This window comes from Suillus subalutaceus (genome assembly GCF_016647625.1).
Source record: "Suillus subalutaceus strain FC151 chromosome Unknown DFJ58scaffold_156, whole genome shotgun sequence".
NCBI lineage: Eukaryota > Fungi > Basidiomycota > Agaricomycetes > Boletales > Suillaceae > Suillus > Suillus subalutaceus.
In genome coordinates this window covers 42,677-68,106 of record NW_024540405.1, presented here as the reverse complement: position 1 = coordinate 68,106, position 25,430 = coordinate 42,677, and the positions used below count along the sequence as shown (strand labels likewise).

At 49.0% G+C, this 25,430-nt stretch overlaps 7 protein-coding genes across 7 annotated transcripts; 2 read left to right on the top strand and 5 right to left on the bottom strand.

Moving 5' to 3' along the window:
* Nucleotides 1-2,409: 2,409 nt before the first annotated feature.
* Nucleotides 2,410-7,364, top strand: DFJ58DRAFT_733750 (uncharacterized protein; the record flags this gene model as incomplete). The annotated part of the gene is made up of 5 exons (XM_041386337.1): nt 2,410-2,991; nt 3,056-3,720; nt 3,903-4,792; nt 4,945-5,334; nt 5,431-7,364. The coding sequence occupies 5 exons, from the start codon at nt 2,410-2,412 to the stop codon at nt 7,362-7,364; spliced, it is 4,461 nt and encodes a 1,486-aa protein (XP_041238214.1).
* Nucleotides 7,365-7,774: 410 nt separating this feature from the next.
* On the bottom strand, nt 7,775-10,211 carry DFJ58DRAFT_718710 (MFS general substrate transporter; the record flags this gene model as incomplete). Its single annotated transcript, XM_041384515.1, has 13 exons — nt 7,775-7,828; nt 7,891-8,080; nt 8,141-8,226; nt 8,279-8,678; nt 8,730-8,755; nt 8,831-8,909; nt 8,960-9,010; nt 9,062-9,134; nt 9,262-9,443; nt 9,502-9,603; nt 9,788-9,841; nt 9,959-10,000; nt 10,054-10,211. The coding sequence occupies 13 exons, from the start codon at nt 10,209-10,211 to the stop codon at nt 7,775-7,777; spliced, it is 1,497 nt and encodes a 498-aa protein (XP_041238213.1).
* Nucleotides 10,212-10,426: 215 nt separating this feature from the next.
* On the bottom strand, nt 10,427-11,769 carry DFJ58DRAFT_123848 (uncharacterized protein). The gene is made up of 3 exons (XM_041378739.1): nt 11,565-11,769; nt 10,914-11,508; nt 10,427-10,866 (listed from the first exon to the last, which is right to left on the bottom strand). Exons 1-3 carry the CDS (start codon nt 11,681-11,683, stop codon nt 10,639-10,641), a joined length of 942 nt encoding a protein of 313 aa, XP_041238212.1. The 5' UTR covers nt 11,684-11,769; the 3' UTR covers nt 10,427-10,638.
* A 275-nt stretch (nt 11,770-12,044) lies between these two features.
* DFJ58DRAFT_813748 (peptide methionine sulfoxide reductase MsrA) lies at nt 12,045-13,154 on the bottom strand. The gene is made up of 4 exons (XM_041391618.1): nt 12,976-13,154; nt 12,672-12,920; nt 12,563-12,625; nt 12,045-12,509 (listed from the first exon to the last, which is right to left on the bottom strand). Exons 1-4 carry the CDS (start codon nt 13,079-13,081, stop codon nt 12,295-12,297), a joined length of 633 nt encoding a protein of 210 aa, XP_041238211.1. The 5' UTR covers nt 13,082-13,154; the 3' UTR covers nt 12,045-12,294.
* A 1,136-nt stretch (nt 13,155-14,290) lies between these two features.
* Nucleotides 14,291-17,084, bottom strand: DFJ58DRAFT_718707 (OPT oligopeptide transporter protein-domain-containing protein; the record flags this gene model as incomplete). Its single annotated transcript, XM_041384514.1, is given in 13 exon segments — nt 14,291-14,453; nt 14,510-14,573; nt 14,621-14,655; nt 14,707-15,055; nt 15,178-15,279; nt 15,331-15,411; nt 15,475-15,791; nt 15,841-15,896; nt 15,947-15,997; nt 16,051-16,120; nt 16,175-16,740; nt 16,802-16,959; nt 16,979-17,084. 13 exon segments carry the CDS (start codon nt 17,082-17,084, stop codon nt 14,291-14,293), a joined length of 2,118 nt encoding a protein of 705 aa, XP_041238210.1.
* Nucleotides 17,085-17,474: 390 nt separating this feature from the next.
* Nucleotides 17,475-20,546, bottom strand: DFJ58DRAFT_813742 (OPT oligopeptide transporter protein-domain-containing protein). The gene is made up of 16 exons (XM_041391617.1): nt 20,185-20,546; nt 20,094-20,136; nt 19,530-20,041; nt 19,396-19,479; nt 19,297-19,347; nt 19,194-19,249; nt 19,093-19,138; nt 18,760-19,042; nt 18,629-18,709; nt 18,477-18,578; nt 18,413-18,427; nt 18,157-18,362; nt 17,956-18,098; nt 17,867-17,901; nt 17,751-17,814; nt 17,475-17,702 (listed from the first exon to the last, which is right to left on the bottom strand). The coding sequence occupies exons 1-16, from the start codon at nt 20,482-20,484 to the stop codon at nt 17,540-17,542; spliced, it is 2,184 nt and encodes a 727-aa protein (XP_041238209.1). The 5' UTR covers nt 20,485-20,546; the 3' UTR covers nt 17,475-17,539.
* Nucleotides 20,547-21,117: 571 nt separating this feature from the next.
* Nucleotides 21,118-21,923, top strand: DFJ58DRAFT_813731 (Non-heme 11 kDa protein of cytochrome bc1 complex). The gene is made up of 4 exons (XM_041391616.1): nt 21,118-21,355; nt 21,417-21,547; nt 21,604-21,679; nt 21,734-21,923. Exons 1-4 carry the CDS (start codon nt 21,197-21,199, stop codon nt 21,749-21,751), a joined length of 384 nt encoding a protein of 127 aa, XP_041238208.1. The 5' UTR covers nt 21,118-21,196; the 3' UTR covers nt 21,752-21,923.
* The last annotated feature ends 3,507 nt before the right edge of the window (nt 21,924-25,430 follow it).

Below are 25,430 nucleotides of genomic sequence, written 5' to 3'. Positions count from 1 at the left end.
GTGAGAACGACAGACGACTCACATGCTCAAATAATTCATGTATCCATGTAAGTCCGTGTATCGCTTTGTTGACAACGATCCCAACAGCCTGTCATAGGTGATTAGTAGTCACTGTGTTACGCATATAATTTCATGCGCAAATTAGTCCTTGTGTGACGATTGCAGGACATCATCCCTGTCGACTGATAATTAGGGAACGTTCATAGAATCTACGATGGCTTCACCCAGCTTTCAACATTGATCACTGAAGTCCACCCGATGCGATTCAGAGTGTAGAAAATATGCCAGTCCTAGAGTAGTCCGAAGCAAATTCGCTAATGACCCGCAAAACAGTGGCGCCAATGAAGGCGTGTACCAACGCCCCGGTTTTCTCCCCCGCAATTGCCTCTGCACTCTTTCCGAAATGAAGATTGGATCGTGTGGGCGGAAGCCACACCAAGGCCCAAGGGATCGGAATACGAGCTTCAACTTCAAGATGTAGGATTTCCTCAGAAGTTGAGTGAAGCTCAAACCAAGGGAAGTGCAACAAATGCTGAGAGTGAATAGTCTTCCAAAGTCATCTTTGGGGTGGACGCTCAATAGCCCAAGCTGGTAAGCGGCGGGAAAACCAGAGGCGAACAGCAATCCCAGGCTTCGGCTGACTTGGTAGTGGTTGATTGACAAATATTGTTTTCTCTGAGCCTAAAGTAGTTCCCCGCCGAGAAAAATGAGTGAACTTCTTAAGAGTGGTTGCAAAATTGCGAAGCCTAGTAAGATTGCGCCGAACAGCGACGAGCCAAACACCCAGCCCACCTGCGTGAAAGCTTGGTGAATCGTGATGCATTGATGTTCGGAGAGCTTCGGACCATGAGACTAACTGTGTCATTGTCTCACGTGACCCCACTTATTCCAAGTTCTTCCACGCACGAATTCAATGACGATACCGCAATCTCCGGGATGCACATCGAACATGTTTCTACACTTGTGAAGCCTGCAGTTCAAATACTTGGACACTGATAGGCAAGTAACGTGCAGTCGAAGTGGTGATTTCGGTGAGTGGAAGATCTTTGTGCGACAAATTAAGTTAACTGTTTGTTGGCGGTTGGCCCGCCGTGAGCAGCCTGCCTTCTGAGCGGTTCAGCTACCGTATGCTGACCATCACATTGTGAGTCGACATTAAGGTAAACTACTTGATGATCTCCCATAGCTGACCAAAAATTTACTTGTTCTGCTATAACAAAATGCTGGTTTTGTCCCTATAATAGTGTTAATACGAAGGAACGACTATCTCCCTTCGACAGGTTTGGCTAGGGAAGACTAGATTTTGCCAGGCTCTGCCGGTGGTCCTGCCCACGGTACCGCTGCAACCTGGCTATACTATCGCTAAGTCGAATGGAGCAAATTTATTTCTCATGGACGTGGCAATCCTACCGTACGGGGCAGTACTACTCAAGATTCGCACGCTAGATGTCATCCTCTTGAATCATTGCTTCGACTCATTAAATTTCATACGCCACACCGAAGACGACTGATATGCGCTAGCTGGTTCATGGAGAACAGTGATCGTGCTCAATCACTCAGTCTCAGATCAGTGACGAGGAATTGCTGCCGTCCTAAAACATGGGTGTTGGCTACAGGAATGAGATGTTGCCCACAGCTCTCCCCAATAGTAATGCGACATGAATGAATCTTGCCCCATATTCTTCTGCATGTGTCACTGACATTTTAATTTCATGGTCGCTAGTGCGGGGCGTGCTCTATCGCCCAAAGCGAAGCTGGATAGTCTCGACTCTCGAACTTCTCCAATCCCTGGTGCTCCCCGAACAGGTCATAGACAAGGTGTTCTTTCGACAGGGTGAGATTACAAACCGCTTCACCTTTCTTCCGGAATGCAACTAAAATGGACCCTCCGACAAGACAACCGTCCCGGGCAGTTCTGCCAGTGACGCCTCTTTTTCTCCCCGTCGTCCTTACCCTCTGCGCATGGGCAAGATTTTGGGCGTTAGACTCTAGAGGCTACCAGGTCAACCTCATGCTTTATCTTCGCCTGTTACAAGACAGTTGTCGAGTATATGTAGGACTTCATTTCTCTTCTGCACCCTTCCAACCGGGTACCTGAACGGCTAATATGTAAATGAGTTTGTGTTGACCAATCGCGAGTGCTGTTACAACATCACTACTACAATATGTGTGCTAGAAAGTATCGTGAAGATTCCAACTCATGCCCATCTCCTTGTTGATGATTAGAGGTACTTTCTGTAAATCATGATCTCCCGTTGGACCGGCAAGCGGGGAGTGCCGAGTTGCTGAATCAGATGTTGATTGGTGTTTACTGTATCCTGGTGAGTGCAATCGAGTAGAATTGAGAGAGTCGGTCAAGAACTTGGTTGGCGGCAAATTGGCAGGAGACCAGAAACATCGGGAGCGTCGATGAACAGCGATGCAACGGAGGCTGCACTCGGTCTCCCCAGCCTCTCTCCTCTGAACAACAATACAATTCCTCAAATCAGAAAACCAATACCAATACCGACACCAAGACCACCGCTAACGACAACATCACAACCAACGCCATCAGCTAGCCCTCCTCTTCCAGACGCAGACGCCATCAGCTGTATATGTGGGTTTCTCTTCGACGATGGCTTCAGCATTGCCTGCGACGTCTGCTCTCGTTGGTGCCATGCAGCATGCTTCAATATTGTCGAGGGAGAGGTCCCAGAAGAGTGGCGCTGTTGGGACTGCGATCCCCGTCCTGTTAACCGTGACCGTGCAGTACGCCTCCAGAAGCAACGTGTCACAGATATGCAAGCCAGGGAGAGGGAAAGAGACAAGGAAAAAGATAAAGACAAGGGCAAAAAACGAGACAGAGCAGGCTCGCCCGTACAGCGACGACGAGTCAGTGCTGCTGCTATCGAGGGCTCTGGAAACGCAAAGAAGAAACGCAGAGCATCTATCATGTCCCCGTCGACACCGCACCCACCGCCGACGCCAACACAGCAAGGGGAAGACGAGCCAGTCAACATCGACGAACCGTGGTCTCTGTCCTACGTCCCTATCACTAAAGACATCGTTACAACAGAAGCTCATGCAAGACTCCGCAGACAAGCCCAGGCATGGCGGGGCGTCACCGCCCTCTCACCCCCCCATACATCCCAACCGTACACAGATCCACACAGTCCCACCTACACCCTCTCCAAGTCAGCTACACACCAACCCCCTCGTTCGCCCGCCCACCTACAGCCTCCACACAACTACGCCAGTCCCTTCGTCCAGCTACATCGCCCCGTTTACCTGCGCTATCACCCCGAGCGCCTCTTACCTCGCCGACCCGCTCAATGCATACGCCCACCTCGGCATGCCGAAGCCATTTGTGCACCTCATGGGTCCACCGTTGGATGTTGCCCTCGATGCGAGGGTCGTCGGCGACGAGGGACGCTTTGCCCGGAATGGGTGTCGTCCAAATGCAGTGCTAAGGCCCTTACTGTGCTCCAAGGCAAAGAATGAGTCTAAGGCAAGTGAATCGTCCGAGAAAGAGGGGGAAGAAAGCGTGAGGAGGGAGAGGAGGGAAAGTGGGAAGAATAAGAAGAACGACAATACAGACTCAGATGAAGAAACCCTAGCGTTTGGCGTATTCGCTCTGCGCGACCTCAAAGCCAACGAAGAAGTCGTTCTCGGTTGGGAATGGGACGACGGAAACGCAGTGCACAGTCTCCCAGCACTCATCGAAAGCCCACATTTGTTCTCGTGCGTCTTTATTTTCTCCTGTTCTCTTTTTTTAAACCTCATTTTTGTTTCTTTCTGATTGATCTTGGACCGTTTATCGTTCCGTGCGTTCACCCTTTTCACCCTCTTGCCTCCCACTCCCACACCACTCCCCGCTCTCTTTCCTCGTCCCACATCCCTTACTGACTCACTCGCACGAACAGGACGTACCACCTAACTCATCTTCGCGCACAAATGACCTCAATCCTCCATGCCCTCAGCTCCACATTCACAACGTGCGCATGCGGTGCCCGCGCAAGGGACTGCGTATTGAACGTCATGGCGCAGTATGTTGACGGCGAACTTGATGCATCTAGTGTCACGCGTGCGTCAGAGCAGCCTATGAATGGTACAGGCGTCGGGCTAAATGGTGTAGGCGCTGGGGCGATCAATGGTGCAGGGACAACGAATGGTACAGGCATCGGAATGACGAATGGGAATGGCGCGAGGCAGGCAGGGAAGGCAGATGCAGGCGATGGGTCGAGCTCAGACAAAGAAAATTGGGGACATGAGTATGGGCGGAATGGAGTAGGTCTTGGGATCCAGATGAACGCGAACCCGACTAGTACCAACGGGAACGGCGGCGCCAATATCAACACAAACGGCTTGAATGGGAACACACCATCATCATCCACATTCACCCGGAAAATTGACCTCGGTCCGCTGATCGGTGCGAAGCGCGGCTTTAGGACGCGGGAGAAAGTGCCGTTTGGTGGGGGCGTTGGTGGTGTGGAGATGGTTCCGTCGGGATCAGGGGTCAGTTTTGCCGCTGGGTCGACTGGAGGGTTTGGTGCTGAGCTGAGTGGGGGTTTTGGTGCTGGGTCGAGTGGTGGGTTATCGAGTGCAGGACCTGACGTATGGCCTTCAAGTTTCAATACTCCCGCTGGGTTTTCGAACTTCGGACCGAGTGGAGGTCCGTCGAATTGGCGCCCTACGATTTCTGCCTCGAGTGCGTCACGAATTTTGAATTCCACGAGGACAAGCGACAGGAAGGGCAAGGGGCGTGCGACGGAGGAGACAGATGTGGACACGGATGTGGACGTGGAGGGCGACGGTGAGTTTGTTGTGCTGTCTTTTGCCTTTTGGTGTGTTCGTTCTGCGGCGCGTATTTTTCTTTTCTCAGCGTGCGCCCATCCACCATACCCTACCCCTCTCTGCCCCTTAAACAAGACTTGCTCACGCCCGGTATTTTATTTATCTGTGCAGGCCCTACTCCAGATTCGATGGACGTCAACGAGGAGAAGATTCCGCCGAGGATGCGTAAGAGGTGGATGCATACTGTGTCTGTGTCTGTGTCGCATGATCGTGACGAGCGTCCTTCTTCGCGGAATGGGAGAAAAACTGTTTCTATCAACGGACAGGGCCTATCGGGTTCGCATGGACAGCATGGTCAAAGCCTATTGGGAGCGCATGTACATAGTTCACAAGTATTGAGTGGTCATAGTCCACCCGCCCCGGTGTCTACGACGGACTGGAGAAGCCCGACATTACTGTCGGCGGACAGTCCAGCACCAACGTCTGGAGACAGCCCTTCGCCGCCACCCCCCGAGAGCACGGCGGACGGAATGGATATCGATGTGAACGATACGTCTCCTGGTAAGCTTCATTTTTTCTTTGGACAATTCTGTTGCGTATGGATTTTGCATTGCTTTTCCTGTGTGCCGCATGTTAGCTGACTCTCTCCCTCCATAGACATCCGTCAAATGCCACCACCACCAATGCCGGCAGCTCTCGACCCCACCACCATTTCTTCCGTCGCATTCGCATCCGTCTCGCCCTCAGCGACATTCTCAAAACTATCTCTTCTGTCACCCGTTCTGCCTGATATGCGCTCCGGGTCACCATCCCTCTCTGGAGTGCCTCTGACAAACTCGTCTAGGCGTCCTATACCGATATCGTCCCCTCCGTCACACCAGTCATCCAATAGCAAGAGTCCTTCAGACGCACCGAGCACACAAGTCATAGTCTATCCGCCATTGTCCAATCCATCGATGCCAAGCGCTTCTTCGCCCTATCGTGTGCGGTTTGCATCCCCAGAGGTGTTACATGGGCAACCGTCCTTGAAGACTACTCAGCATACTCCGCTTAAATCGGGGAGGGAAGCGACGCCTCCTATTTATTCGCATACCCCTCCACCTGAAGATGACAAAACAGCTGGCTCAGTAGTGGATGATGAAGTACCACAGTCAGATAGGAGCCCTGTGCATGACGGAACTTCTCACGAGGTCAAGATTGTCCCACCAGATGAAGCACCGCATACACATGCGTCCATGTCATCAGTCATGCACGATCCAACTCCACCTGTGTCATCGATATGCGAGTCGACGTCATCCCTCCGTGATTCCGATTCACTACCTCTATCGTGCGAACCCGCGCTACCTATACACGCATCTACGCCAGCAACACATGAACCCACGCCACCCGCACGCGAACAGTCACCGCTGCCTCCTCCAAAGGTGAAGATGTCCCTAAAGGACTTTGCCCTGCGCAAGAAGAAGCAACGGGAAGAAATGGCGAAGGAGCGGGAGCGGGAGTGTGAGTCGCCTGGTGGACTGGGTATGGGATTGCTAGAGGAGAGCGGCGACGAAGGGATGCATGTGGATGAGGATAGTGCAGATGAGCGGCTGGGGAGGGATTCTGAGGGGACGGATCACGAGCGTGACTTGGAAGTGACCATGTTGGATGTGAGAGAGGCGCAGGATGTAATGATGGATGGTTACAATGATGTGCGGCCAGCTGTTGAAGGGGTGAAGGACGAACCTATCGCTTCTTCTGCCATGCAGACAGCAGTGGACTGCGTGCTGGAGGATCCACCTGCTGAGAGTCAGCGGCGCTGTGAATCCGAGCCACGAGGCGCTCCTCCATCCCTGCCGAGGTCTCCCGTCGCATCCCCAAGATCTGTTCGTAGCATGGATAACGCTCATCCCAACGGCCAACTTGCAGATTCCGCTTCTCTCATGGCCAAGACCGAGATACTGGAGACTTCTGTACCCAATGGACTTGTGGGTGCCTATGATAGGGCATCGCCATCTGCGCCGGACCCACCTCCTCCTCCATTGCGCCAGCAGACCAAGGGCACAGAAAGACAACCATCACCCAAAACTTTTTTGTCACCCTTACCCCCTTCTGCTCCGGCTTCCTATTCTCTTAGACCCTCTCATGAAGATGGAGAAATTACAAGCGCCTCTCCTCCGAAGTCCTCGCATTTCTTTCCCCGATCTTACACGCCTCCAACCCAGCCCCGCTCATTTCAGACATCACACCCCTCGTCTCCTAATTTTAATCATGCCACATCCACATCCACATCCACATCCACCCCATCATCTTCAGCTTCCTGGCGCGGCCCACCTCCGCCGACAAGAGCACCCTTATCCAGCACTCCTTCGAATGGGCCTTCGCGCCCCTTACCCAGTGGGCCACGGGCACTGAGAGTAAGTAGTCAATCATCCCATCCACCGACATATTCTTCTCCCAGTAGCCGCGTGTACAGCGGTTCGCAATACATTCCTCGTGGGCCGTCTGCTGATCGTGATCGTCATGACCGTGATCGTCTTGATTGGGAACGAGAGCGTGGGTGGGCGCCACGATCGCGAGGACGTACGGGAAGCAGTGGCTGGGGTCGATAACATCGACCGTTGAATACCGAATACGGAACCTTATCCCTCCTGTTTTTATAGCCCATTCTTTTCCTTCCGTGAGATTATATTTTCTGCTTGATCCTGATCATTATTGCTTTTTTGCGGTGTGGTTCGTATTGCGTCTTTCTGTGACTTTTTATTTTTATTTCTTTGTTTCTCCATTTCCTCGTGTCGCTTATGAGTATAGAGTATTATATTGCGTAACGAATGTACAACGAGCCGCGTGTACCACCTCTGCAATCATACTGCGTTGGAAAAGCCATTCGGTTCATTGGAATACTGTTCTTACTCCACGTGCGGACCATGGTTATCGGCTCAACTAATTGAGTGCAACGGATGATACTGAGATATGGCTAATCATGTTGCTTTGAGGAACATGCAAACAAAACGAAAGATCTCTACAGAACATAACGGAAATCGCGGTTTTGGATGTCTGTCAGGTCTAGAAATTCCTGCACAGGACAACAAGCACACTATATAAGAATTTGATTATTTTAGGCAAGTCTGGACGTACTTTATCGACCTTGACTTCAATCCGTTTTCCATCTGCAGTGATTTGTTCGATGTAGACATCCTCGAAGGTATCATTGACAGGCTCGGCGTCCCGTTTCTTATTCTCTCGTGATAGCATGAACCTGATGACGAGCAAAAGTAAGGGGCAAATGAGGTAGCAAAGCCCGATGACAACCCAAGGTACGCGGTTGCTGTGATAGCAAAGTTAGACAATGCCAACATTCTGACACCTGGATAACTTCAACGCTTACCGTGGCTTATATTGCGTCTGCCACATGAATGGCCCCAAGGCATTACCAACGCAATACGCGCTCAACATGATTGCATTCCTGGTCACCTGGTTTACTCAGCCTTCTGTTACCTTATTTTGATTGTGGCCGGTGACTTACTCTCTTTGTGTGCCCAGCAGTGATGCTGGTCAACCAGGCCAGAGATAGGACGAATCCAGTGATCCCGATATCGACAAGCCATATGGCAAAAAGCAAAGCGACCTGATTGCTCCATGGCAAGAGCTCAATCATGAATACCCCAACCAAGGCCGGGATGAAGTACACCGCGCCGACGTAAGCACGACTGTTTGGTATCCGCGAGACAATCGTGACGCCAGTCCAAATCGTTGCGACTTCCACGAAACCATCAACACAGCTCAACAGGGTTGTTTGCAGGTCGCTGAAACCAAATGATGTCACAATGATTTGCCGTTGATTGGTGAGCGAGTTCGGTATCTGATCGAGCGCGGAAAAGAGGGCAAAGATCCATGTCTTTGGGTCTTTCAAAGCCTCTAACATCCTGTAAAAGTGGCGTTGATGGTTAATGAGTGCTAAGGAATGGCGCACGCACTGATCCTTCTTGAAATGTTTGTTTTCCTACGCCGGTTTGATTTTCCTACAGCAGAAATTGGTTATTGTGTTGTCGCGAAAATACAGACCGTGATTATATACCTTCAAGCGCCGGATCGCAACCGCTCGTTCCGCGGGCGTCAAAAACCACGCATTGGTGGGCGAATCAGGGAAAAAGAACCTAAAACTGAGTGAGGACTCGAACATTAGAAGAGCTCGCAGTTGGCTCACCAGTAGACGACTGCAATAATCAGGGTTAAGCTGCCAGTAATGATCATGAGCCTAAACGTGATTATTAGTGTCGCTCGCATTCACAATCTAACTATGCTTTACCATTGCCAAGGCGCAAATCCTGTAGTTGTGATATGCAGCGAACCAAAACTGATAAAACCAGATATAATCTGCGCTGAACACCACGTGGTTCAAATTCATCAAGAACAAAGACATGATAAAACCACGACTACCTGTCCCATTCATCAGAACTACCAGCGTTATTAGTTAAGATATAATGTCTGAGTATGATATAAACTTACACCAGTACCCGACCCGCGATGTTTGCTCACTGCGAGTATAGAACATCGAGCTGACAATCATGAAGCCAGCTGTGACGGACCCCTCACAGATGCCCAGAACAAAGCGCGCTACGAAAAGGCCAGCGAAGTTGGTGCAGGCTGCGTGGCAGGCCAACGCAATGCCCCAGACAAAGATATTGATACTAGTTGACAAGTTACTGGCGATTGGATAGCTTCAGAGGAACTTCGTGGAATACAGACCTCATCCATCTACCCACAGGGAAACGCTGGAGCGCGAGATTCTGCGGATATTCGAATAGTAGATAGCTGAGGTAGAACACAGTGCCCAGCCTGATGTTATCGCTCAGTCGAGGATGGACGACACCATTAATCAAGTGAACACAAACCAATTGTACCTGTACGATGGCGATGTAAGAATGAGTAGCACGTACGAAACACAGAATGATCCTACTGATCAGTAGATAGGTGAGTGTCTTCCCTGACAAGATCGTTCACTAATGGGTGATGAAATTTGCAGGAGTCTCACTCTATGCCCAATATTGCAGCACTGCCCAAGGTAGCTTTATCCATAAACTGAATCCTAGGGAACCAGGAAAGGTCAGTACTGGTACATTCAGCATCTCCACAGAGAATTCACCAGTAAAGTGCTGTATACCCGAGCCTAAGTCGAATGTATAGTATCGAACACAAAAGCTACTCACTGCACATCATCGGTAAGATGCCAAGATCGATTTTCTTTCTGTATTACACAAAATGATAAGTCGAGTTATGAAACTACTAGAGCAAACGTACAGAACTCGTGCTGCATCATCCGGATCGAGGTCGCCGGACATACCCGCAACAAGTGCTGCACCGGTGTCCACATCCTTTGTCGCGACGGCAATGCCATGAGCATGTTTCTCTGTTTCTTCACTGGAGTTGCAACCAGATGGAGCTTCAAGCGGATGCATCATAAGGATTGAAAAAGTGAGAAGGAAAACATCGGAAGCCCTCTCCCGCAATTCGGCCTTTATCTCTTGTGGTTGCTGATAAGCGGCTATAGGTAAAGCAACTTACCACCTGCCAAGCTGAAGGATAAGGGCCTTCAGTTTCGACGTGTCCCTGTTGTGTTGATACAATGGACCATGGGACATTTCTTCTCATTGCTTCACGCCGTTAGGCATGTTATTAGACCAGGTGACTCGATACCAACGTGCTCAGGAGACCACTACTTAACCGATAGGGACATCCTGCGATAAGCGAAGAAACAGAGATAATTCTACTTGTCGTGGTAATTCCGATGCACCCGTGACCTATACGGGTATTCAATTCCAAGTTGTCCGGCTAGCTAGTGGAGCACAGCGGATTCACGTACTAGATACTCAGAATATGACATGTCTACTTCGTTTTCTTCGACGAGTTGGCTGCAAAACGGGGAGATTCTGTGGCTAATTCGCTTGTCAACTGCGCAAAATCCACCTCATTCCGGCGAAAAATGTCCGCAATAATTGTGTCCACTTCCTCGGTGACAGGCAGCGCACTTCCGTCTTTCGCGACAGTCTTGACCTGAATAACTTCCATCATCTGAGTAAACACGTGTCGTTTGCCCATGGCTGTGAGTTTGTGCTAGGGTCGTCATGAGCGTGTGCAACATAAGACGATACTTTACGTACTTGAAGCTTTTCCATCATACCAACTTGGCTCAAGGGGTCACTGACTTTCCCGTGCTCAATTACGGACCAGCCTTCCTTCATCTTCATCCATACGCTTAGTTCCCACGCTTCTCTCAAGATCAAACCCTTCTTCTCCGCCTCGTACGCAACCGCCATCGCCCGGAAGTCCACGGTCCACTCTTCCCAAGGCATACCCCAATTTGGCTGATTGAATTCCTCGGGATCGACGGCACGACGCAGAACTTCATTCATGTATTCATCCCTTTTGTCCGGAGGCTGAGAAACGATATTTGCAACGGTTGCTGAACTAGGTTTTCGGAAGACAATTTCAGATTTTGGGAACCCATGATGGTATCGCAGTTTTACGATGGAGATGAAGTTGTTGATCAAGGGCAGTAACACGGACAACAAAAATATGTCAAGGCACAGTTGACCTGCTAATGGCCAGTTCACCGCAGGAGGAGGGGCCTTGAATATTGGTGATATTTTCCCAAGGATAAACAAGATGCCATAGCGGGACAGAGCGCTGTATATGCGTTTGCCAAGCAGAAACGACCATGCAAGATTGGCAGCCAGCATGAAACCGAAGTGCCTCCTGTGATGGAAAGTTTGTTATGTCTTCTCGTCTTCGAGCCCAAAGGTGTGACTTACTTTCGGCTTGACACCTCAGTGGTGTCGAGATGGCTCACGTATACCTCAGTGTCAGAAGCATATTCAGATAGAAATGCAGCAACTGGGCTACCCTCGGGGACTCGATGAGCTGCTGGCATCGATTATCTTGTAGGTGATTAACCAATGTGAGCGCGTGAGCATTGCCAATTCACTTGGTGACTATAGTCAACGGAATTAGGTAAGCATCTGTCGCTGATGGAGTCAAGTGCGATGCCCATATCATAGGCCGCAGACGGATCCATAATTTCGTCGCCAACCTTCAGTGCTTCAGCTACAGCTTCATGCCCCATAGCACAAAATAGTACTGCAAGATACCATGATGATCGTGCAAATGAAAGTTGCGGCAGGTTTTTTTCTTCAAGTCCAAAAGTCCAAAATGGAAGCGATATTCACACACGTCCTTTCCCACGCCTCCGCCTTATAACATTTGACGAAAATATTTTGATTTTCATCCTTCCACAATCAAAAACGCCAATGACGAGAAATGACGGTGCAGAGAGTTGAGTCAGACCTTATACAGGGTTGGCATTGACATCGCCCGTTCGGCACCACTCTCCTTGTTACATTTGTAAAGGGACGGGCTTTCGCAACTCTGATGGCGGCTTTTGATTGTGGTCATTTTGATAACTGGTGCACGGCTTAAGTTGGTGTTTAATGTATATTCATCAATTCCAGTACTCAGTTACACTGTTAACAATATCTCATCCATCTACCAGTGCTTCTTGTGTGTTGGGCACTGGTACCCGTTCGGTTCCTTGAACAGGTATAGCTGATGATATTCTTCGGCATCATACCACTGCCCAGCTTCTTCAATTTCCGTCACGATCTTTTGGCCCTTGAAATGTTCCTCTTGTACCTTCTGCGTGACGTCCTTCGCTATCTTGCTCTGTTCAGGTGAATGCGTGAAAATTGCAGAGCGATACTCTGCTCGACGATTAGGACATTAAATAAATAAGATATCAAGGGAACAATCGCACGAGTGCCCACATCACCGCCTTGCCTGTTGAACGTGGTCGGCTCATGGGTACGGTAGAAAAACTCTGGCCGCAGATCAGACTATGTGATGGAACTAGAACTGCAACTCACCGACAAGCTCTCCGTATTGGATTATGGAAGGGTCGAATTCAATTCTCAAGGCCTCAGCATGATTGGTCGTCCCAGTGCACACTTCTCTGTATGTCGGGCTCTGAGCTTTCTCCACCCCGCCGGTATATCCGACGCTCGTCTTGAGGATGCCCTTGTTCTGCGAAGGAGGATACTCTTTCAGAAATATGTGTTCGACACCCCAAAAACACCCCGCAGCAAATGTGGCAATCTCGCTTTGAGCATGAGCGCCTGTATTAATAAAGACTCGCAGTTGGATCCACACATTCGAAGGAACAATACTTGCCTGAAGATAAGGCAGCACGATAATGAGACGTATCAATTGCATGTGACATTGCAGGCGTCACGAAAGAAAACAGGGCGGTACGAATGTGATTGAGACGACTAAGCATCTAATGAATGACCAAGGCTACGAGTTGGTGGGAAGCGTGACACCGGCTTCTAAGGTGTATCTAAGCATTCGTCATTCGGCGCCACATCACGATGATCTACTATAGGGGCCGGCGTTGCCAGCTATATAACTTGCTCAAAGGCAAATGCCGAATATGAGAGGCATATATACCATCTGTTTCTTTTTGGTGGAACATATGATGTTATCAATGTGTTATAGCAACTGTCAACTGACAAGGTCAACCCTAGACTCTGATACGTTTGGCCCAGTCACTAGAGGGAATACTTTATGTACGCGATAGCAGCGTGGGACTCAAGTGGCGCCTTGTTCGGAATCATCTATCCCTCCCGTCCCGGAGGACGGTCTAATTTTACCCCTGATTGTCGGATCCAATTGTCCGGAAGGTTATCAGAGGTTATCAGTCAGACCACTCCAGGTCTTTAGCTAGACCGTATCTATTTTGGTCACACGGAGTGCAGTCTGGCAGAGAAAAATCGGTCATGGGAAGGGTACAGGCTCGGCGGATACCCCTCTCATGACCAATTAGGGGTAAAAGTTACTCATTCTTGCTGTTGATGATTATGTTTCAACCACCTCAGTGCCCTCGCTACCCTCGTTCTCCCTCTCGCATCTATACCGAGGTCCGACACTTGATTCGCCTGTCGATGCTACGACTACGACCATGTCCTAGTGTCTTATGACTTGCTCGCATGTCACAAGATTTAGTGCCTCGCACATTTCTATCCCATTGATGTTATCTCGCAAGACTTTTTTGTCATTTCGCTTGCTCGCCTCTTTCTGGCCTGCTTTTCAGTGACTAACCACATATCTTCAGGTGTATATTTCTAATCCGTCCAATTAGGATAACTTGCTCTAACTATATCCAGTTTGTTCTAAATTACAAAGGAGGGTTTTCCTGATGTCGATAAGATCGAGGTACAACTCGGCTAATGTCAGACAGTGAGGAGTCACGCGCACGCACGAACACAAGGTTATGTAGGCTTGCTGCACCCTGGGCCAGGCGTTATCCTTCTTCCCTGTACTACTAGACGATGTGATCGCATGTACGTCAGTGGCGTGACACATGTATGCACACCAAGTAGAAGGAATACGGCCGGACGTTCTGTATCAATTGACATGGGAATGATAACATGCTGACAGACAAGACCACTGGCATATCCTGTGTCTAGACTCTAGTCCTACATAACATTTATCCGCAATAAATATTACCAGGGCACCCGACGGTTGTTCCGTACGTTGCACCAGAGATGCCCGAAATTGTGAAAACTGCGTTCACGATACCACCAAGACCTTCTCCTGCAATAAAACCTGCTGCCACAGCAACACAATACATCTGGTAGTTGTTGAAGAACCTGTACGAGATGTCAGAAGAAGCTATTAAAATATCTAAAGAATTTATGAGGCGCACATTCTTCTCCAGAAAAATGCAAGAGTCGAGCCGAAAAACATTGCCATGGGGTACGTGCAGACATCTGCAAAGTAAGTAAGACGGACAATCACTGAGATACAGATCACATACTCATTATGAACCCAATTCCAATAGCATTGAAGTTGCTTTATTTCTATGTCAGATTTGAAGCAAGAACACGATGGAAAACCACTCACGGTATGAAGTCGTGATATTTCGGAGGAACCACAGTATACTTTGCTACGACAGAGATGACGGCCACCAATCCAAGTGCGATGGCAGCATATCCAGAAGACGGTGGAATGGGCAACGTGGTCGAAGACACAGCAACGGCCACTGCACGCCACGACTGCACATCAGGCGCGGGGAAGGTGCACGTTAGGTAGCTCAAATCGTTGATGCACGGGTAAGCGGTGGAAAACACGACGTAGAGGCCAGCAGCCATGAAAATTGATACTACAGCTCCGCAGAGTTGAGCAACGAAAACAGCCCTAGGGGACGCGCGGAGGAGGTGTGTCGTTTTGAGATCGCCAATCATGTCCCCAGCTAAATCGCACGTCAACAAAATTTCAAGGTTTTGATAATAAAAATGGGATACCTTGTTCCGCAGCGCCTGTTTGATTCACGACATTTTAGCACCAGTGATAACTCACGATTTGTTTACTTACCTAGAGTCAACATTCCAGAAAGCAAGTTTAGGAGCTCGCCTCGTTGGACGGAGTAGTTCTGACCCCTTCCTAATCCCCCGAAGACGAGCTGCGAGGCATTACCTGTCAGTAATGTTAGCGTCTGTGAATGAATTGACTGTTCGACAAAATTACCGATTGACGTGACGGGATTGATGTTTGTCCGACCAGAACTTTCACAGCCAATGAAACTGAACAAGAAAGAGAACACAATCGCTGTACGATGCAGGGGAAATATTAGCTTCTCCTTGAAATCGATCTAACACATCGATGACACACCAAGGAGAGTGACACCAACGTTCTGTCCGAACTGAACGCCCATTATGACACATGTAAGGATCGTACTAAGGACAAGTACAGAACCCCAAGCCCAGAAAGGCACGCGTTCGTGCTCAGGTACAGGGTCCACGACATCGTCCACTACACCGTCTTTCGAAAACCGTTGCAGAAGCATTCCGCAAGCGGAGCGCATTGCGACATATAACGACCTCCAATTACATGCTACTTCTGCGAAACTTGCGCAGAGAAGCATTAGTGTGCCAGGCCAGATCAGCCAGTATCTCGGAGATGGCTCCTGGATCGGATTTTCAAGAGTCCTGCTAACGGTGAGATTTTCATATGGAGGAAATAACTGAGACGACCCACATTCCCATATAATTCATGTATCCAGGTATAGATGTGTCCGCAACGGTTCCGAAAGCCTGCCATAGGTAGTCAGTATGTAACGACATATGGAGAGTCTTGCACGGACTATTCCTTTGGCGACAATTATAGGGCCCAAAACAGCCCAAGCGAGGAAACTCTGCATATTGAAACTTATTAGCGACCGTATGCAGTCGTAGTAATAACACATACTCCACCGAGGAAGCTATACGAAGCATTGATACCTGTGAGCATCCCTACGCCAATGAACGCGGGGGGTCCACTCCCAAATCCATCCCTTTCGGCTGATAATCAGACAAACATTCCTATAACGGACGATATGCTCACCCAGCTCTCAGCAGCGATCGTCGAACTCCACCCAATTCTATTCAGAGCGTAGAAAACGTGCCAATCCCAAAGCAATCCTGGAGCATACTCGCTGACCACCCGTAAAGAAATGGCAAAGATGAAGGAGTAGATCAGCGTCTTGGTTTTCTTCTTTGCAATCACTTCTGCGTTCTTGCCCACATGCAAAGATTGAATCGTGTATGCAGCGGCCACGCCGGAGGGAAATACGAGCTTTAACTTCAAAATGTAGAATTTCCTCAGCGGTTGAGTGAAACTCAAACCAAAGAAGGCGCAACAAATCGTGAAAGTGATAAGTCTGCCGATGTCGTCTTTGGGATGAACGCTCAGTAGCCCAAGTTGGTATGCGGCAGGGAAACCCGAGGTAAAGAGCAATCCTAGGCTTCCCGCTGACGTGGCGGCGGATTGACAAACATTGTTTTCTTTAGGCCCAAAATAGCCCCCACCAAGAAAAGTCGGTGCACTTCTTGAGAGTGGTTTCAAGATCGCGAAGCCTATGATTGAGCCGAACAACGACGCGCCAAACGTCCACCCCGTCTGCGTGAAAGGATGAGTGCATGCATTAATAAATTTCTTATATGTCGGAAGGATAACTGACTTTGAGACCCAGGTAGATGTTGCTGGCCGCGATGACGGCTCCCAACATGCAGCCAACTAATACGGCTCGAACAGTTAGCTGTTGGTCCTCAACAGGGGCATCCGGATCCTCCGGAAATGGATCATCTGTGTTAATGGATTGCAGGAGCGGCTCTAACCCTTCAGAGCCACCAGACACGGAGGGTAATGTCCGCGGTGACGGCACCCTTTTCCTTCTCCAAACGAGAAGATAAGGACTGTACATAGGATATTCGGTCCTGGTCCTGAGAAGCTGCAGTCGCCATCCTCAAACGACTAGGCAGACTTGGACTTGAGGTTGCGATACCGCTGCTCAAAGAGGCGACGTATATATGCTATCCTCAGCTCGCCCATGCCAATGTGCTTGAGGGGCAAGGCACGAGGTCAGGCTTATCAGTGAGAGATACTCACTGATAAGCAGTATAATTGGAACAGTGACAGTCAGCTGTAGAGTCGTCGGAAGCCCATCTGATTATTTCTTCTCTGCAGCCCCGTGACTACTAGTTGACAGCAGGAAATCAAAAGTGCGCATGCTTACCTGCTGCGGGTGGGCCCAGATAGTTCCGTCAGCCAAAAATGCTGAGCTTGCGATCGAGATATAACATGACTAAGAAATGAAATGAGCCTTGTCTGAGAAATCAATCATGCAGTAAACCGAATATTCATCAAATTCATAACCCAGCGTCAAAATTACATACTAGTACAATGCCACCATAGGTGCTTAACCGCAATATAGCCCGCCCGGACAGCCAACTGTCGTTCCATATACAGCACCAGAAACTCCTGCTATCGTCAACACTGCAGTCACGATGCCGCCCAGGCCCTCCCCAGCAATGAACCCGGCAGCTACAGCGAAACAGTACATCTCATAGTGCTTGAAGAACCTGAAGAACCTGTAAACTAGTCAAAATGTGGTTGGGAGAGATGCTTACATTTTGCGCCAGAAGAAAGCGATCGTAGAGCCGAAGAACATAGCCAAGGGATAGGTGCATACATCTTTGAGGGTGATAGCATTAGACGTATTCAATGGCTTTGAAGTGTTCCTTACTCATGATGAAACCGATGCCGATGGCATTAAAGTTCCTGCATGATCAATTTGTAAGGATTCGTTTTGAGGTAAGGTACCGAGAGACCTACGGAACCCAAATATGGTATTTCGGCGGGACAACAGTATACTTCGCAACAACCGAAATCACAGCCGCGATACCCAGTCCTATCGCTGTATACCCTGACGATGGTGGGATGGGAAGGGTCGGCGATGAGACCGCAATCGAAACTGCCTGTTGAATTAGTCAGTAGCATACAATGAAAGGTACAGTATGATGAATAAGAACCCACCCTCCAAGATTGTACATCAGGTGTCGGGAAACTGCACGTAACGTAGGAAAGATCATTGATGCATGGGTATGCAGTTGAGAAAACAATGTAGACACCAGCGGACATGAAGATAGACACGATGGCGCCGGTCAGCTGACCCCAAAAGACGGCTTTGGGGGAGGCTCTGAGAAGATGGGTTGTTTTGAGATCGCTGATCATATCAGCGGCTACGTGGCAAATGAGTATTTGTGGGCGGCTCAACGTATGGTCTACGGACCTTGCTCAGCAGCACCTAGGAATGACGTGTGAGGAGCAGTGGTTCAAAGAGGCATGTTACATACCCAAAGCAAGCATTCCTGATAACGAATTCAAGAGCTCGCCTCTCTGAACTGAGTATCCTTGCCCTTTGCCAATACCACCGAAAACGAGTTGAGAAGCATTACCTTTTCAGATACCTGTCAGTATATAATCACAGGTTCCCAGATGCACTCACCAATGGATGTCACAGGATTAATGTTTGTGCGGCCAGAACTCTCACATCCAATGAAGCTGAACGCGAACGCGAAGACAATGGCTGGACTCTGACGTTCAAGCGCTGATCATCATAGAGGAGTCGTGTCTCACCAAGAATTGTGATACCAACGTTCTGGCCATACTGGACACCCATGACAGTACATGTGACCACGATGCTAGCGACGAGCACACTGCCCCAAAGCAAGAATGGAACTCGGTCTTCAGGTGGTACAGGATCCACGATCTCTTCTACATTGTTCTTTTCATGGGAATCTCCGTGGAAACGTTCCATGAGTGCACCTATCGCATTGCGCGTGGCCATATAGATGGACTTGAAGTTGCAGGCGACTTCGGTGAAACTCGTGCAAAGTAGCATGAGTGTGCCGGGCCAGACCTGCATATGATAAGCGCAATGGATCTATAGTTTTTGGACCAGTCCCTTACCAGCCAGTATCGCGGCGATGGTTGATTAACGGGATCAGTCAAAACCCTCCAGATAACTGATTCAATTGAAATGAACTTGAACAAGGATGAAGATCACACACATGGATGCATAATTCATTTGTCCAGGGATGGATGTAACTGCCGGAATGCCGATGGCCTGTGATCCTGTCAGATACGCCAGTGAGTAAGGGGTTCTGTGCATACCTCGCCCGTGTGAATGATAATAGGTCCGATGATAGCCCATGCAAGGAAGCTCTGCAGGCGTTATATAGGATAGGCATACAGAACATAACACAAACTCACACCGCCCAAAAAACTGTATGATGAGTTGATTCCTGTGAGCATCCCTGCACCAATGAACGCCGGTGTCCATTCCCAAATCCACCCCTGTTGTACTTTAGAAGACAAGTATATCTCGTGCAACAGCACAGACTGACCCAACTTTCTGCGGCAATAATGTAGTCCCACCCCAGTCGATTGAGCGCATAGAAAATATGCCAGTCCCAAAGAAGCCCAGGAGCGTATTCGCTGACGACGCGCAAAGTGATCGCAAAACAGAAAGAGATTATCAGTGCCTTGGTCTTTTTCTTAGCGTTCATCGCAGCGGCTTTGCCCACGTGGAGCGAGCGAATCGTGTACGCTGCGGCAACACCAGAAGGAAACACGAGCTTTAGCTTCAAAATATAGAACTTCCGGAGTGGGATGGAAAATGCAAGACCAAAGAAAGCGCAGCAAATAGTAAACGTGAATAGTCGACCAATATCATCTCGAGGACTTGCACTGAGAAGACCAAGCTCGTATGCAGCAGGAAAGCCAGAGGTAAAAAGCAAACCAAGACTACCAGCAGCAGACGCTGTAGATTGGCACACATTATTTTCCTTGGGACCAAAATAGCCGCCTCCAAGCCAGCGCGGTGCTGTGGTAGACAAGGGCTTCAGGATGGCGAAACCTGCAAGTCAACAGTAAGTGACACTGGCGCCGTACCATATAAACAACCAAACCAAATATTGATCCAAATAATGATGCTCCGAAGGTCCACCCCGTCTATATACAGCTTCAGAATTGGAAGTTTCCCAAAATATATTCACAGACCTTCAAACCTAAATAAACGTTGCTTGCGGAGATAACTGCCCCGAGCAGGCAGCCGACAAGTAGAGCCCTGATGGTCAACTGTCTCTCTTCCACAGGGGCGTCGGGATCGAGGGGGAAAGGATCGTCGGTATTAATGAAACGTCCACCAGACACGAACTCTCCACCATCATCCTGAGAGTTGCGCTCGACTGTGGATATGTCATCGCTAGCAGCTGATGACGAATACTTCTCCTTCATCCCAAGAGAAGCGGGGTCGTCAGGGTTGGAGATACCACTCTCGTGGATGCCGTTGGAGGTCATATTGCACAGAGACGATATTGGATCATGCAGATCCGAGCTTTTATGAAAATTCTTATCCGACATGTCATTTTAAAAAGTCAGGTGCTTCTCCATCCTCGTGTATGTCATTGTCAAAGAAAGCGCTGTGGCATATTGCAATCAGTTCGACCATATGGTCGATAAGGCTATTTTTGTTTCACCTGAAAGGATGTTCGTGTGTCCGCGGCCTAGACTAGACCTATCGGCACGAATGAAATAACGACAAGTAAGGCACTCACTGTCACTGCGTCGACCGGCATCCGAGAGTACGATGATGTGCAGATCCTGAAGATTGTATTTCCCATACTTCAAGTTTTTAGTGACCGCCAGTGCACAACAAGTGCGTAGTTTTGATATGAGTGTGGAAGCTTCAAGGTGGAAGTATTGCGCCGCGGTAACTAAGTTGTACTATGTAGATCGTCGGAATTAATGGCCAACAACAGTTTCTAAAGCGTTATAGATCCCAGAAGCAGCGTGTACTAGTCAAGGATTGGGACGACTTGATTTTACAGTTGTATAACCTCTAAAGTGCAAGGGAGCAATTTGGCGTTCGTGATCTACTGTGCCAATCCCAGCACTCGGAGTCTCGGACGCAGCCGTGTAGATTGGTTGAAGCGGCGCCTCAAGGCCTCAACCCGGAAATTCGCGAAGTTGTTCTTTCGTGCAAAGTCTAACTGTAAAGTCAGTCGCGTCCATGTCTGTGACATCGTTCTTCTCGTCTTTCTTCAACACTGTGCACGGTGATGCACCGGAGGAGAAGCAGCCAGAAAACGAAATAAAAGAGGAGGAAGTTGTTGAGGCGGCGGAACCATCGAAAGAGTCTGAGGAAGAAGAGGAAGTGGAAGCTGAGGACGTATGTCTCCATTCCGCATACAAATATCGTCTTCTCCTGTTGATGTCACTCCGGTCTATAGATTCACCCTATCATTATGGAGGAATGCAAAAACTCAGCAGCATGCGCTTCTCTAACGAGACATTTCGAACACTGCCAGGAGAAGGTGCAATCTGGACAAGGCTTTAAAGGCGAGGACTGTGTGGAGGAACTGTGAGTTGGTATTTGAATATTAATGTCTGCATAACACTCATATACTATGACTATAGATGTAGGTCCCTATGTTGTTATCTACATGATATTCATATTGATTTTTCCTATTCCGCCTACTTCATATGTAGTCCAGTAAGTCGTTTTTTCTCCTCTTCTTGGCATCGTCGTTAACAGCGTCATATACAGCGTGATGCACTGTGCTGACGTATGTATACTCTGTTCTTACCCTCGAATTCTCGCTTAACATTCTATTTAGGCGTGTGCTGCACCAAAATTGTTCTCCAAGCTCAAGTAGACGCTAGAGTTAATACTGCAGTGCGTCTTTCTTTTCAGCTTCTTTTCGATATCTTAGGTGTCCCTATAGTTATAATACATGCTATTGTTCTTGAGGAGCAATACCATTTATCTCTCCTGTCACTTATATCCTACTGAGGATTGTGTCGATTGGTAAATGCACCGACATCATTATTTCTCGACGTCATTGCCGTCGGGCTGTTCTCCCGTCTGAACTGCGCACTGCTATGCGGTCTTGGCTCCATTTATCCAGTTTGAGACTATTAGCCTGGAGTATGACCGACGTGGTCAGAAAGTCTGAGTTTCGTGGAGTCCAGGCACTTGAGTTCGCCGGACAGTTCAGGGATCGCGTACACCCGGATTGGCCTGAGTAATCAGCGATCCAGCATACATGACAAGAACCCCGCTCAATGTGCCAAGTGTCTTAGGCCTACCATCATCTAGTGTATGCCCGATCCCAGTAGTTATTCGTGGTTTAACTTGTTGACCTAGATGAATCAATTCGCGACGCCGGTCAAATCCAACCTCGTAATCCAGCCTCAGCGGCTTACACATTCAAGACCCCTCTTTCGATGGGTATATATGGCTTATTGACGAGTCTGGATTCCTCCGTCGTCGCTCAGATTGCCTCCACAAAGCACCATCTGCTCGTGCATTCATCTGCATCCCCAAGTTTTAAGCTACATATTTAAATCTTTGATTTGATCATTCTTCAACTCATGTCCACTGAAAAGCTAGCTCCGAGAAGACGCTTCGTCTGTGGGACTTGGAAGACGGTGTTGTATCGAAGATAATGGAGGGGCATCGCTTCGCCGTACGAGGACTCGCATTATCGAGAAACGGGCACTTGAGTCATAGCAAGCGGTGATGATGGCGGAGAACTCATCGCTTGGAACAGAGAAGGCGAACATCTCACCCAGCCCATCAAAGTCCACTCCAAACAGATATGGTCGTTTGACTTTCCCCAGACAACACATTGCTAGCGAGTGGCTCATTGGACACAATGGAGCTCCGGAATACAAAAACATGGCAGGTGCAAGGAAATCCGATCGGTTGTGTTGCTGGAATCCTCTGCGTTCGGTATTCACCGTCTGGTGAACATCTTGCCATCGCAACATACAAGGATATCCAAATATGGAATCCAGGCAAGAGGGAATCCATCGCAAAGTTCCAGGGTCACTTTGCATTCAATGGAGCATGGAATACTTCACTCGCGTGGACGCACGATGGCAAACAGCTTGTCTCGAGTGGTAATGGACGTGATCCCACCATACGGACATGGGATTCATCCGCCTGGATGCAGGTCGGTGGGCCCTGGAAGGGCCATGCTGACGCTGTCATTATGATTGCCTTGAACCCTACTGGTACCATTATCGCATCCGCATCTAGAGACAACGAGGTTCGCGTTTGGCGACTTTCGGATTGACGAACCATCGCCATATTCAAACACACCGACGCAGTGTTTTGTATCACCTTCTCCATGGATGGTAAGCACGTCCTGAGTGGAGGAATACATAAAATGATCTCAAAGTGGGCAGGACCTTTTCCGGAGGACATTCTCAAGGACGGGGTATCAGATGTAAGTTTCTGTTCATTTTCCGTCCCTTCTTCATCTTACTTTCTTCAAGGATGCGTCACGGCCCGGGGAGGATGCCCCGAAAGAACAAGTGACAGATGATGTGAGTTCCCGTTCACTGTTCGTCTTTTTGCATGTTGATCTCAACCTTGATGCCAAGGCTCGACAGTCTGATTGCGAGGCATGTTTCTAGCCTTCACTCCCACCACGTAATCTGACCACGCGTGATGCAGATCCTCACCATCGGCACGACAGCCCGCGATGCATGCATAAGCGGGGACTTGCCCACTGCTGACAGGCTCTTAACACGATATATCGGCGCCAATGGCAATGATTACAACTCTTACGCGAATCGCTCGTTTGTCAAGGCGAGAAATTCAGACTGGGACCGCGCACTTGATGACGCGCTCAAGGCGAGGTGCACCATTCCATCGTGATCTTTTTAACACAAACTAACTTATGTGGTGATATAGAGCATCAGCATTCAGCCATCCTTGATAGGTTGTATCTCCAAGGGCATAGCCCACTGCGGAAAACAACAGTTTCAAGACGCGATGAAGGCATTTGACCTTGCGTTCATGTACGTGGACGCAGACTTGGATAAACTCGTCTTCTACTCTTGATCAAGGTACATCGATTGTGTCTCATGCATTCGCTACTTACATGACATCTGTCAGGCCATCGCCCTTTTCAACGCAGATCAACATGACGACGCAATTCTGCGCGTCCGAGAGCTAGCTACCACTCGTCCCAACGCGAATCCTCTTGCCTGTAGTATCGTGGAAGTGAGTGCTCCTAACACAGTCGACTCCAGATTCATGCGTTGATGCTGATTTTGCGAACCTCGCACTTCAGGCCTATCTACACGTCCAAGTAGGAATGAATGCATCAGACGACGTACGTCACAACGAAGCTGCTGACCATTTCACTCCCGCTATCAACACCATTCGTTTCTCGTCTATGTCGGCCATCCATTCTAAATATGATGTCTTCGTGGCGGTAGGTTGATTGCAATGCAACAATCATTTTTTTCACGCCCCCGACTATACTTTTTCTAGTTATTCGGGTGGGACCTCAAGTCTTTATGGCGAACTGCACACCATAAATGGTGCCATGCGCTTCTTCGGGCAGGTAGACTTCCAGAAGCCATCAAAGCATACTGATATATGATGGATACGGCTGATGAGGCTACTGAAGCACGCTGCCTTGATTGGACCACTGGCAAGTCTTCGTGATGTCAACTGGGTATAATTCTCGACTCCATCTCACTTAGCTTTCAAGCTAAATTGCAACGTGCTCTATGTTGCAGGCGGAGACGGTGCCCTCGCTGCGGGTAATTACGACAGGGCTATCGAGCTTTACTCTGCCGCGATTGAGCTTGATTTTGCAACCGATACCATCTTTGCGAACCGCAGTACGGCGAGGTTGAGAAAAATGCTATGGGACGACGCACTCCTTGACGCGGAAAAGGTGCGATGACAACTACCGTTTCGTATTCGACGCTCATTTTGGTGATACTCAGGTATCGATCTCAACCCCTCATCTTACTTTGGATATCAGTTGAAGCATAGGGTACTTCATGGTGCACAACGATATGATGAAGCCATCGAGGCCTTCAAAATCATGCTCTCCAAGTTGGAAAATGCTCCTGACACGCAAAAAAAAATACGCCCTCAAATAACCACATCCTTAAACATGCTTGACTTTTTCTCCAGAGCTGCATGAACAATACGTCAATCCATCCGAGGCAGAAGGAGCTATTTAAGAGGCCATCAAGGCTCAACTCGACGACGCCCCCATCGTCTGTTTAATACCTTTACTGGGCGGCGGCATCGCGAAGTTGCAGTCATTCTGTCAAACTGCTCGTGATATGGGGTATCGCTGGACATGGATCAATACCTGCTGCATCGACCAAACTAACAATGTCGAGGTCCAACAATCAATCAACTCCATGTTTATCTGGTATCGTCACTCAGCGCTTACCATCATCTACCTGTCGGATGTTTCACCTTC